Source organism: Gorilla gorilla, chromosome 14 (genome assembly GCF_029281585.2).
Source record: "Gorilla gorilla gorilla isolate KB3781 chromosome 14, NHGRI_mGorGor1-v2.1_pri, whole genome shotgun sequence".
Taxonomy (NCBI): domain Eukaryota; kingdom Metazoa; phylum Chordata; class Mammalia; order Primates; family Hominidae; genus Gorilla; species Gorilla gorilla.
Window position 1 is genome coordinate 124,892,728 of NC_073238.2, and position 13,818 is coordinate 124,906,545.

The 13,818-nt window shown below is 46.8% G+C and overlaps 1 protein-coding gene across 2 annotated transcripts in view; it reads right to left on the reverse strand.

Moving 5' to 3' along the window:
• Positions 1–13,818, reverse strand: part of COL4A1 (collagen type IV alpha 1 chain) — a 159,094-nt gene that overhangs the window by 13,599 nt on the left and 131,677 nt on the right. The window contains exons 36-47 of one of the 2 annotated variants that reach the window (XM_019039777.4): positions 13,642–13,731; positions 12,436–12,575; positions 11,843–11,969; positions 11,667–11,747; positions 11,120–11,218; positions 9,935–9,985; positions 7,761–7,946; positions 6,803–6,936; positions 4,330–4,402; positions 3,433–3,504; positions 2,087–2,215; positions 692–790 (exon numbers count right to left, since the gene is read on the reverse strand). In XM_019039777.4, coding sequence (XP_018895322.2) covers positions 692–790; positions 2,087–2,215; positions 3,433–3,504; positions 4,330–4,402; positions 6,803–6,936; positions 7,761–7,946; positions 9,935–9,985; positions 11,120–11,218; positions 11,667–11,747; positions 11,843–11,969; positions 12,436–12,575; positions 13,642–13,731 — 1,281 coding nt within the window. Of the gene's footprint in view, positions 1–691; positions 791–2,086; positions 2,216–3,432; positions 3,505–4,329; positions 4,403–6,802; positions 6,937–7,286; positions 7,574–7,760; positions 7,947–9,934; positions 9,986–11,119; positions 11,219–11,666; positions 11,748–11,842; positions 11,970–12,435; positions 12,576–13,641; positions 13,732–13,818 lie in introns of those variants that run through there. The other variant, XM_063697520.1, reaches the window with a different exon arrangement.

Consider the following 13,818-nt stretch of genomic DNA (forward strand, 5'->3'; position numbering starts at 1 on the left):
TGAATGACGTGACTCTGTGCATGTCATTCACACGGAATCGTGGGGCTCCTGTTGGGGAGGACTATCATAGAATTATTAAACAACCTCATCTTAAGGTGTTTTCTCTTCCATAGCAGCCCAAAGCCCGTGTATGGAAATGGAGCAGTAAGGGACCTCGCAGGCAAGGCCTGCTTCTGTCCCCTCTCTAACTGTGCCACGTGCCAAACTGTGCCCAGGTCTGCTGGGCTGAGCTCTTTGTTCAATTAGTCAGTGGCCTCAGCCTTTTGCATCATAGCCTTCACAGGACACTCGAGTGTCCCTTCTCCTAAGGAAGCAGACCAAGTTCATCCCATGCCTTTGGGCCAATGCTGGCATTATTTTCATTTCTACTTCCCTTGTCCTTTGCTGAAATAGAATTTTCACAGCTGCAGCTCACATCCCACTTAGGAAACCACATGGGCCACCACTATTGGCTGCCTTTCAACAACATCTGGGAAACGTACACTTTGATCAATATCTGTCTCTACACAGAAAAAAAGACACTTCTTCAGCTCTTCTATTTGATTCTATTTCTTCTAAGAAACAGACTTCTTCGGAAATCTGTCAAGTAATATATCCAACTTCATTCTGTTGTTTCCCCATGCCTGGTTCTACTCCTTCTATCCCAAAGATCCTGGTCAAGGGTAATTAGGTTGGAAGTTTCGCAACCTACCAGTAGGCCCAGCAGGTCCCATCTCTCCCTTCTGGCCAGGGGCACCGTCAAACCCAGGAATACCTGGAGGTCCAGGTATACCCACCAATCCTGTAACACCTGAGGCAGAGGAAAAATAATTTATGATCCTGTATGGCAGTAAGCTGTATCTCTTTCTTCCCTTCTTAAATGTCCTTTTCAGTGTTCAAGGAGCCAAGCATAAAGTCTCATTGCAGATGAGAACGTTTTCTTGGACAGCCAGGAGTTGCTTCCCACAAAGTCGAGTACAGACTTTGCAGAAGCAGCTGGATATTCATATGGGGGTGTGTGTTTGGGCACCTCGTTCTGAGTTCTCCCTGGTTTCTTGCTGTTTGGCAGATTGGTTTGGAAAAGGCAGGTGATGTGGAGGGAATGAGAGACTGGATAACTTTCCCTCTCAGCCATATACTGGGGTCTCAATTTTTAGGCAACAGATATACCAACATGGATAGTTTTTTTGTTTTCATGTACATAGCTTCTTCTTCTTCTTTCTTTCTCTCTTTTTTATTTTTATTTTTTTTTTGAGACAGGGTCTCGCTCTGTCACCCAGGCTGGAGTGCAGTGGTGTGACCACCGCTCACTGCAGCCTCGACCTCCCGGGCTCAAGCGATTCTCCCACCTCAGCCTCCCGAGTAGCTGGGACTACAGGTATGCACTACCACACCTGGCTAATTTTATCATTATTATTTTGTAGAGACAGACTCTCCCTATGTTGCCCAGGCTGGTCTTGAACTCCTGGGCTCAAGTGATCCTCCCACCTCAGCCTCCCAAAAAGCTGGCATTACATAGGTGTGACCCAGTGAGCCTGGCTAGCTTATTCTTAAGTATCATTAAATTTTCTTTGATGCTTTCAACTTTAAAATGTTTTCATTCTCCTTTACTTCCCACCCACTCCTTATCAGTAGCTCTTGAAATAGGAGATGTTTCGCTCAAATAAGCAGAAGACTATGTTAGGGTTTCGGGAAATAACAGAGAATTGTACAGACAGTGCCAATCAGGCAGCGCTCCTGGGGGCATGGATGGAGAGCACCGATTTCTACCATTCCAGATTGCTATGTGCCACCCGCATCTGGAGCAGGAGGCAGGAGGGGGAAAGGTAATGATCTGGTTCTTTGAGCCCACGTTTTTCTAACTGAACACAGATGTGTTGTTATGTGTTCCTCTAGCTTTTCCCGGGTTTTCTTCTGGATTTTTTAAGGTCCCTTTAAAAATGTCATAGGTTTTGATACGCATTGAAGGGAGGTAAGAAACTCATATTCATATGTGTGTGTATAATCATTACCCAGAAACTTATTTTAGGTACATGGGTGAGGAGGAACTCTGACCACTGCCCCTCTGGGCTCCCCATACCACCCTGCACAGGCCAAGCCTTCTCACCTTGCTGGCCTTTCGGGCCTGGCAGTCCCTGAAGCCCTTTCAGCCCTGGGGGGCCCTCAGGACCAGGGAGCCCGGGCTCCCCTTTGATGATGTCGTAAGGACCTGGGGGGCCAGGAGGACCCGGGAGACCTGTGGGAACAGGGAAGGCATTGATCAATTTCACTGTCCACATACTGGGGTGGAAACAACTTTAGAAGGAGAATCCCGGGTGAAGCTATCCAAATGGAACATACTTCTCAAAGGTAAAGTCATTATCAAAACCCAGGTAATCAGATCTTCACAAAACATGTCCAATCTGCACATCTTTATTATTTAACCTGAAATCCTGAACTCTCGGGCAAAGGCATTGGGGCATCAGCGTAACTTCCCACTGCATTCTGGGCTCTGGGACCCCTGACAACTGCCCTGCAGCCTCATGCCAGCCCTCCCAGCGGGGAGAGAAGCTTGTTCTTCCCAGGCAGCCCCTGCTTCTGATGTGGAGAGTGCCACTCTGCGATTAGGACATTTTTCCCACACTCATCTGAAACCTGCCTTACTGTATAGTATCACACTGGTCCTGATCTTTGAGTGACGAATGAACTTAATCCTTCTTCTGCATGACAAGTCTTGGCACGTGGTAAGAACCACACAAAGCGCGAGGTCCCCTCAGCCTCCCCGTTTTCAGCCCAATACCCTCAACTCTCCCTCCCCTTCCACACACCCTCCCTCACCTTCCACACACCCTCCCTCCCCTGTCCTTCCTTGGGTTCCACTTCTCAGGGCATGTGGTTTCTCATTCTCTCTCCCAAAACATGCTTTGGAAAATTAAATGATGCCCTAGAAGTATGGTCTGCTCTAAAGAGGAAGCGGGATGAATAGTGTGCTTAAACCATTCCCTTTTGAGATGTGGTTTTCGGCGACTTTCGTGCTGTAGGCTCCCACCGGTGGAGAAGCCAACAGCACCTTTCCCAGGAAGAATTCTTTACTGTGCAGCAGGAATGCACTCCGTCTCTAAGTGCAAGATTGATTTTCTTTCCTATTATAACTTTCAGTGGTTGATTTCAGGCTAACTTGAGAGCCTTGGGAAGTTTCTGAATTCTGAGCCTGTCAGTGAGAACCTCGGCCACCCCTCCCCTGGAGTTCCCTCAGTCCTGGATTTATCAGATTCTACTTTCAGACAAGTCGCTGGTTAAAATGTCAACTACAGGAATCTTGACTTGCTGCAAAGAATTCCCTATCAATTGTTTTTAATAATTTTTGAGTCATTTAACATACGAAAAACCAAACACCCCAATTCTGTGCATTCCTGGCTTTTACATTTTCACAAAGCACCAGTAAGGTGTCCACAGATCAACAAACTCTCCTACCTTTAGCTCCTGGGACGCCTTGATCGCCTTGATCACCTTTAATTCCCTGGAGGCCAGGAAGACCTTTTGGACCTAAAAGCAGAGGGAAAGCACTGTCTTGCACAGAATTCCCAATGATATACAAATATGTGTGTGTATATATCTCTCTCTAGTGCACACACATACATGTACACAAATGTGTAGATAAATGCATATTCACACACATATATATGCGTACCCATATATACACATTCATACACCTGCTTATGCATGCATACATATACACACACATATACACACATATATGCACACATAGTGAACAAATTTCCAATTTATCTTCAAGGAAGAAAACAGCATTATTTCTGGTCACGTGTGTAAAACTTTTAATGAAACTCTTTTTTCTAGAACCCAGAAGCTACATTTTTATAAGCATGCAGCCAGCTGTAAAAGGATCCAACTAGTGGAGGGGCATAGGGCACTGTTTTTGGTCCCAATCTGATTCACACATGTCCCCAGTTGGACCACAAGACACCTTGAGGCTGCGACCTGTTTTATTCGCCTTTCACGTGTATCTGACTCAGCAGTAAAAACTGCAGTGCCTGGGAGCTGGTAAGCAGCCCAAAACTGTGTGTTTAATACATGAATAAATTAATGAATAGCCCAAATCCATGACTTCTTATTGAGATATTAATGATCCACTGATTCTTAATAAGAAAATCAGAATGTCTTTACACTGGCATCCATAAGATTATACAAATTGGGCTGCCACACAGAAATGCCATTTTTAATTTGAAGAGAACAGTATCTCGGGCTATAATGGCAGCAGTGCTATCAGTGCTAAGGTGCCCGAGGTTAGCAAGCTCTTCACACAGCATCTGCTGCTGCAAAGGCTGTGCAGCAAGGCCTGTGCTGTCTTACCTTGAAATCCTGGAACTCCTGGAGGCCCCATATCACCCTTAGAGCCTGTGATTCCTGGAGAGCCACCAATACCCTAGACACACAAAGAGGAGGTTGGGAATTGCTCAGGATATGTAGGTTAAGTCTCTCCAGTAACCTGCTAGTTGGAAAACGGAAACAGCCCCTCAATGTTTTGGAAAGCACATTTGTGAACAAATGGTGCCTTGTGGTTTCTTAAATGATAGAATAACAACACCTTTGCATGTGCCTCAATCGGGAAGCTGGAAAGTAGAAGCATTTGTTTCCCTCCCATGTATCTCCTCTGCTTGTCCATCCACAGGGGAAGTGCCTGAGGAGCAGGCAAACGTCCCGCCCTTGCCACCTCCAGCTCACAGCACGATGCCATAGACAGAGCCAGGGCCCCCTCAACACCTGTGACGGCAACATAGCCATCCAGCACCAGCTAACGAGCTTTTCTGAAAACTTTCCCCTTAATCCTCAAGGGCAGTCAGTTTTCTTTAGAATTAGTTTCATGTCTTATCTGAAAACTGATTTTAAATATGCAAAGACAATTAAGAAATGCTAAGGAACGAGTATTTTCCTTTATACTGTGGCAATATTCACGTATTTTAAAATAGGGGCTCATTTTCTTTCCATTTCAACAAGTCGTTCCTTTCTCTAGCCATGGACAGCAACATGTAACAAGTTGTTTTATTTCTTACGTAGATTTGTTTCTTAGCCTTATTTTAAAAGTGTCAAACCAAAATAACATGAACAAATATATATGTATATAAACATATATACAAACACATATTTATACATAAGCATGTATATAGAGACAGACAGACACTGATTGGCACCAGGAATGGGGTGTATTTCTTTTTCTTCCTCTTTTTTTTTTTGAGACAGAGTCTCGCTCTGTCATCCAGGCTGGAGTGCAGTGGCGCCATCTCAGCTCACTTCAATCTCTGCCTCCTAGGTTCAAGCAATTCTCCTGCTTCAGCCTTCCAAGTGGCTGGGATTACAGGCATGAGCCACCACGCTAACTTGTGCATTTTTAGTAGAGACAGGGTTTTGCCATGTTGGCCAGGCTGGTCTCGAACTGCCCACCTCAGGTGATCTGCCCACCTCGGCCTCCCAAAGTGCTAGGATTACAGGCGTGAGCTACCAGGCCCAGCCGGGAATGGGGTATATTTCTATGTTACTGAGGAATGAAAATGAGAATACATAAATATTTGACAAATTACCTACACTTACATTACTGGAAAACTGCAATATAGCAATAGGGGCCCAAAAATACATTCACATACACATTTGCTATACTGTGGAGATATACACAGCTTTGAGGACAGGGAATGGGTAAACATGACTGTTGCTACTCCTTATAGCCAGTTCTGCATAATTATTTATAAGCATTTCATAACTCACTGATTCAGAAGTAAATCAGCACCACGTATTGTTTTGCACCCAGCAAGCTTAGCTATTCTGTATCCATCCTTGAGAAAGTAGTCTGATGACTCTAAGATATGTCTCTGCTGCTGATGAGCAGTTCAAAGCTTTCCCTTTAAGGGAGAACATGTGTTGACTTACAGAAGAACCCCGCTTGCTCCAACGTAACTGCAGAGGTCTGTCTCAAATCCCTCCTATTCCTGATCTCCCCTGATGTACTCTCTCTTTCTCCTAATGTGTGTTAGAGAGAGAGAGAGACAGACAGACAGATGGAGACAGAGGAAACAGAGAGACAGACACAGAGAATAAAGCTCTGCTAATCCAGCTATTTGAATGAGCGAGCCACGTAAACACAATCCTTTAGCCATGGACGTGGTTAAGCTAAAAATCAAACCAAAGATCCATGACCACCACTAAGAAGGGCTATATATTCAGGTGCAGCAAAGAGCCAAAGTTAAGTCACACACACACACAGAAATACACAAGGCTGCTGGTCACTTATTGCACCCTGAGATGTGCTCTTCTGAAGGCTTGTCTAAGTCACCACTTAGACTCTGTATCTGGATCAGGTCAGTAAAGAAAGATGGAATATTGCTGGTTATCTTTTATGACTTGAACTGTTCAACTGCAATTCCCAGTCCTCCTGCCAGTCCTAAGAGATGGCTGGACTAGTTTTACAGAATTGTTCTCTGCAAAACAACATTGGCTTGCTTTTTACATAGAGTTTGTAAATAGGTCTTAAATTTAGGCATTGAGCCATAATTTCCAGCAGTATAACATTTCCCTTTTATGGTTCTTGGAAAACTGGATTGTAAAAAAATGTTACAATAGTTTCCTACTCTGATGCCAATAAAGATGTGGGTTACTGGCAAGAAAGAAAGAAAGAACTGATTTAGTGGGGATGTGGGAGTGTAACACACACACACACACACACACACACATATATATATACATACACAAAATACATACACACATAGACACACATGAATATTTCTGGCCAGAAAAGACTCCTTTAAAAATAAAAATCTACAAATCAATAACTCACAGGCATGCCCTGGAATCCAGGGTCTCCTTTGGGCCCTGGGACACCGGGTGCTCCTGGCCAGCCTGGATTTCCTTTATCACCTTTAACTCCATCAATCCCAGGAAGCCCTGGAGGCCCCATGGGTCCCGGAAGTCCTAATGGAAGAGAAGAAAGCCACACATTTGGGGTTAAATATGCACAAGTGTCCCTGGGCTGTGGGGCTATCAATACTGCCACCCACGGCCCCTCACTGATACAACACTGGACCAACAGTGACAACCCTTGAGACAGAAATCAAGGCAGGTCCAGGAAGGAAGGAAGGAGGGAGGGAGGAAGGGAGGAAGGGAGGGAGGGAGGGAATAGAAACACCACTATCTCTGATAAAACACTGGACCCACAATGTGAACCCTTGAGACAGAAATTGAGGCAGGTCTGGGAAGGAAGGAAGGGAGGGAAGGAGGGAGGAAGGAACGGAGGGAGGGAGGGAGGGAGGAGGGGAGGGGAGGGGAAGGAGGGAGGGAGAGAGGAAGGGAGGAAAGAAGGAAGGAAGGAAGGAAATAAGGAAGGAAGGAAGGAAGGAAGGACAGACATAGAAATGCCACTGTCTCCGTGTCCAAAATGGCCTGCAGTCAGTGGTGCCTGGGCATCTGTGCTACCACTACAGGGGTCTTCATCAGAACCCACAGGTGGGCCCAAGTGCTGCGCTGGTTTAAGTCAAACGCCACCGACGGGGCACGAGTCCAGGCTTGTCCAATCATTTCCTTTCTTGCATCTCCCTAATTACTTAAATTCCTTGACAGAAAGGATACAAGAAAAGCTTTGACTCGATGGGGGCCAAACACAATTTCAAGCTGTAATAAACGCTGCAGACTTCTAAATAAAAAAGCTCAATTGAGAATTTAACTATTTCTTTTACACTATTTCCTTTTGTGAATTCTGTCCCAGTCCCCAGCCCTGGCCCCTGGTGAGATGCCCTTACCTGGCAGGCCAGGCTGGCCCTGAGGTCCGCGGTCTCCTTTGGGCCCCTCCGTGGCATGGCCTGGGGATCCCGGTAACCCCGGCTGTCCCTGGGGCCCCGGAGGACCCATGAATCCTTGCTCTCCTTTGGATCCAGGAATTCCTGGGCTCCCGGCTAATCCTGGGAAACCCACCTCACCCTTTGAACCTAAACAAGAAAAAACAGTTTGAGGTGATGGGAAACGCAGCAGCAGAACAGTAATCTCCAGCATGGACAGCAGAGATGGGATGAGGCGTGCCTCATCCTGCAGGTACCACTCAGAGGGGGCTTCCAGGGACACCACCGGAAACTGCAGCAAGGGCTCCGATCCCTCCTTCTCTTTAATAACACACTAGAATCCGACCATGGCCTGGCTGGAAAAGGAGCTCAGAATGCTAGGAACCCAGCTATCGTTTTCATACTTCTTACAAGACGTGTTCTATGGCAAAGGCATCTGAATTGTGTTTAAAGACATCTGCAGCAACCGCACTGCTAAATGAAAGCCTCACTCCATCAGCACATGAATGGGCTGGACAAGCCAATCATGTTATATCCATGCAGTGGGACACTACTCAGCCATAGAAAGAAGTGAGCAACCATTGGGCTGGATCTCAAACGAATTATGTCGTGGGAGAGTAGTCAGGCTGAAAAGACTACGAAGTGTATGGTTTTATTTTTGTAAACTGCCGGAAAATGCAAACTAACCTAGAGGACCAGAAGGCAGATGGACGGTTGCTTGGGGAATGGGGAGAGGGCAGGAGGGGGGGATTATGAAGCCACGGAGGAGACTTTTGGGGGAAGGCTTTGCTTGCTATCTAGAATGTGGGGATGTTTTCATGGTGTAGACCTATGTCAGCCTTATCAAATTGTCCATTTTAAATATTTGTAGTTTATGACCTGTCAGTGAAACTTCAATAGAGCAGGTTTAAAAAATTAAAAAGTAACAGCTGGTAGGAAAAAGAAATTCCATGTTTAGTTTTAAACATAGTATCCAAATCTTACCAATAAAAATGCCAAAATTCTAAGGTTATTTCCAAAACAAAGGAAAAGGGAATGAAATAGGGTCAAGACCTAAAGTGGTCATTTGGGATTCTCTTCTCCTGGGGATTCTCCCTGCTATTTCACACAGCAATGAGTGGAAAACGCAAGGTGCTGCGTAGAGTTTGTGCAAGGGCAGTGCAGTATGTCCGAAGGAGTGTGCAGGATCACATGGCAAGGTAGAAAAGGCAGGGCAGGAACAGCCCACAGCGACCCCTTGAGCAGGTGCATTTGCAAGGGGCTCTGTGTTTGAGGGATTCTGTGAGTTAAGGGAGAGGGAAGTGTCCATTCCCAAGGCAGCCCACCCGGCACCAGGCCATCCTTCTCAACCCAGGGGTTCCCAGTGTCAGACTACATGCCTGCCAAGGAAACACTCTGGGCTGGTCTCGGGGAGAACCAGGGGGTGGGAGAAACAATACCTCCGTGCCCCTGCTCCTTCTCAGCTGAAGTCCAAGGCCTTCCAGGGCTTTCTGAAGCCTCCCACTGAGTGGGATCACTCAGCCAGCCCAGCCACGGGCCATAAGCATGCCCATGGATGCTGTGTGTGAGCTCCTGGCTGCGGCCACCTGTGGCTTCTCTTCAGTGTCATGCAGCTCACATGCCTTGTATTTTCTGTGTCCCCTTTGCTTTCCCATGAAATGCTCAGCTCTCTGAGAGAAGAGACTGCCTTCCCAAGCTCCTGGCCAACTCTCAGCTGCACTTAGTACTGAGCACATCATGGCTGCGCAGGGCATGTTTTTGTCTCGTGGTGTGTGCTACATACTGTCCTGCATTCACATAAGTATAACCAGTTCTAGAAAGTCAGAATTTCAATATTCTGATGACCTTCTAGGCATAAAAATGACAGGGGTCTCGCCTCTCTGCTGGATTTTTATAAAATTAGTCCAAGTAAAAGATAATTCTGATCATGAGTGTACTGCACGCCATTTTGATCCATTAATTAGAAGGGAACCACATGTGTCTTGCAGGCATTGCCCTCTGGGCTCAGCACCCATCCTCCATCCCGTTGCTGCCTGGCCAACAGGGATGGGGCTTCATCCTGAAGACACTGCCCCTTGTTCTGCTAATCAGGCAGCAGCGGTTGGTTGAAAAGGAAGAGCACAGTGAGCAAAGATTACCTTTGTCTCCTTTGGCCCCTGGAAACCCTGGGAATCCTCTTCCTGGTAGACCTATAAGATGAGGGTAAAATGCAACATTTCTCTTTACTTAAACAATCCATCTGCAGGTACAACACAAAGCACTATCAACTCTGCAATAATACTATGTATATTGTGAAGTACATAGATATTAGTTAATTGTACCCTTGTAATAAAATGATATTCCTACAGTTATAATAAGATACCCTTGACTGGATGTTCCTAATTTAGTACTTTTTCCTAAGTACCTTTCAGCTCAGAACCACCATGGCATTTAGCACAAATGATCTGTGCAAATGAGTATTTGTTTCCTGCTGCCGTCCGGAGATAAGCAAATGGGATTCTCAGACAACCATCCACTAATTGCTATTCTCAGGGAGGTGGGGAAAGCCAAAGAGATTTGGGGCAGCAGATGCTGGGGAGATGACAAACGTCAGCAAAGGGCTTGAGGGAAGATTCAAATCGGGGGAAAGGAGTGCAGGGGTATTTTTATGAATTGTTTGTATAGAAAAACTAATGTATAGAATATAAAGTTATGGAATGAGAAAAATGAACTTAAGAAAGAGGCCAGCACCAACAGCTGTGGATGCTCTTGGTGGTCCTCCCAGTGTCCCCCCAAGTCAGGGGTAACCTGCTTCAAATGGTGTGTTTATCTCTCTCTTGCATTAAATACAAATATTACTGTGTATGTGATTGTCATCATCACACCTGCACTTTTGTCCAAGTTATGGCCAAGTTGTGGCCAGTGACAGGAGCAGACTCAGGGGCCAACCAATATTTCCAACCATTTCCCCTCAAATGGGGAAATGCTGGGAAAAGAAAAGAGTTTTGTTTTGCTTTGCTTTGTTTTGTCATAGCAACCACAAGGGAAATGGAAAGTGTTCTAACAGCAGGTATTTTATGTGTCTCTGACTCACCACTGAGAGCTCAGGTTATTTCAGGGGAAGATGCCCTCAGTATTTATGGGATAATAAATACCCCTTCCCTTCTTCCCCTCCACTCATCCCACTCCACTCCACACATCCACATCAGTGTTTAAGCAGTTGCAGGGATGTGCAGTCTAGGGGCCATTCTGTGCCCAGCTTTATTCACTGAACACAGGCAGTCTGCAGGTCTCTGGGAGTGGACGCTGCTGATTCTGATAGGGAATGGGGCGTTGGGCCATACCTGGTTCACCCTTCTCTCCTGCTGACCCCGGGATTCCATCACTGCCTGGCTCCCCTTTCTGGCCAGCTGGGCCTGTGGGGCCAGGAGTCCCAGGAAGACCTCAAAGAGAAAAGTCACATCAGACACCCGCATAACCCCTCACAGCACCCTAGTTGCCATACAAAATGGCCCTTTGCTGACATCCTTTAAGGGAGCTGTTCCCTCCCAAGCACACCTGGTTTTCCTGAGGTCAGTTCTGACTTCCCTTCAGAAAGGACCCTGCGTGCTTTCAGCAACACCACCAAACCCTGACCCTCAAAAGCTGGTGACAAAAACTCCATGATGGCTACAAAAACAGTTTGGAGATTTAGGTCCTAGATCCTGCTAGTGACAAGACCTCAGAAAGATCCTGTAACCTGCACTAGACTCAGTTTGCCCATCTGAAAATGGGAGACAGGACAGCTGGCCTCCCTGCTCCCCGTCTGTGATGGGAACTCCTTGGGGCCTCCCATCCCCTGGGCCACTGTTCTCTATGTGCCCGGGCTGTGTCCCAAAGAGGGCCCTCTACCTGCTTCTCCTTTGACACCAGGGATGCCATCCAATCCTGGGAGGCCTTTGTCACCTTTTTCTCCAGGCAGCCCAGGGCTTCCTGAAGAAAAAAACAAAACACCAGAACATCCATAAGTTTGAGCTTTTCTCTGATTTCTTAGATCCCCAAGTCCAAGAGAAGCCCCCCTCACCTACCTGGATAGCCAACACTCCCGGGAGACCCTTTAAGGCCTGGGGACCCTGGCATTCCTGGGATCCCAATGCTTCCTTTTTCTCCCTTCTCTCCAGGGCTTCCTGGGAAACCCGCTATCCCTTGATCTCCCTGCAAGTAAAAGTCAGGCATATTAACTTTACATTTGTCCATGGGCATGCATCTGTAGGCATGTTATAGATAATGGTATACATTTTGGTGCAATGAATATTGCATTGCAAAACTCCATTTCCAGATTTCTCATCAAAGAATCAAAGTCCACTTCTGAATGGAGACAAAAACTTAAGCGCAGTAGAGCCAACCATCTGGTTTCTACCTGCCATTCCTCTTCGCCCTCCATCCTCTCTGTTTTATCCCAGTGACAGCTGTCTCCCACCTTAGCCTCTCACCAGTCTCTAGATTCTTCCTTGGTGGAGAGGTAGTGAATACAAGGGGAAGGAGAGGCGACTTGTGCTGCCTTATGGGACTCCCTGTGTGTTATGGCTCATTGAGTGTGCTGAGATATTTGCTGAGCATTTCTCAGACAGCATCTCCAGAGCTGGGAGAAGGGGACCTTTCCATGCAGAGCGCTGGTTACCTTTTCACCACGCAGTCCTGGGATGCCTATGCCAGGTGGGCCTGCCTGCCCTTTCTCTCCTTTTGCACCTTTGTCTCCAGGTAAGCCAGGTGAACCTTGTGGGCCAGGGATGCCAGGCACACCTTTCTCTCCAGGTGTTCCTATAAACACAAACAATTGAAACTTGATTTGGGCTTAGCTAGTGCTGGTATTACAAATGAAAAAGTGCCTCCACAGCCAGCCAAGAATGAGATACAAGAACGTGAATCCCCCACAACCAGCCAAGATTGAGATACAAGAATGCACATCCCTCATGTATCAATCGGCTCATGACCCAGAACACGTCAGTCACCCAGATCACATCAGAGCCACGCTAGGAAATGTCTCTCCCGTCCTTTAAGACCATCATGTTATAAGACAGGGAAGAAATACATTAACTACCTAGAATATTTACTTTCTCAACAGAATAAAAATGGATCTTATGTTCTTTATTATACAGCCAGCTCTCATCAGCCAGACGTCACAGGGACTATGAGGCGGGCGGGCCGGAGTCTGTGCACACTCGGTTCTGGGATGCATGCTGGTGGCCAGGCTTATTCACACATAGGCATGACCAGCAATCTAGATGCTTATATTTTAATTAAAGTGATAACAGCACCTGGTCAAGACTCAAGAGGAGATGGAAAGGTGGGCTTCCCATCTGAACTCTCCCCCTTTCTGAGTGAGCTCTGAGGACCATCACCACCCAGCCCTTCCCGCACTCTCCTCCTCTTCCCGGCTGCTCTCACTACAATAGACACTGATGGCAAAGCATTAAGGCTAGTCCGGGATTGGAGCAGAGGAGTCCGGAGAATTCTTCTGAACTAACACAAAGGGCTCTGGAGCCATGAGCTACTCAGGCTGACAAGCCTGGATGGAGAAGCCGTCGTCTCTTAGGGAGATCCTAGCCAAGGGGATGGTCACTTGGAGATCATCAAAAGTTGACTGTATACAGCCCATGTTTTATTCCATTAGATGGTGAGTTTTCTTAGCAATGGCCATTCTGTCAGCCAAATGTCATCCATCCCTGAGCAGGAGACCATTCAGAGCTGGGAATGTGAATTCATGTGAAAGACACACGTGCCTGGATTCTGTCCGTCTCAGCTGAAGAGGATCCCATTCTGCAGACATGCCCTACCAGTACCACACCCACACATGCTAAAGAACCCTCTTCTAAATCCAGTTTACCTGGCAAGCCCATTCCACCAACAGATCCTTTTGGTCCCGGAAGTCCTGGAGCACCTGGCGTTCCACTTATACCTGGATCACCTTTAGGTCCTAGAACCACAAAGAAAGCAGTCTGACAGGTTGACATCTACAGAAAAAGCTGGGGAACACAGGCCTCATCCCGAGCCCTTGCCACAC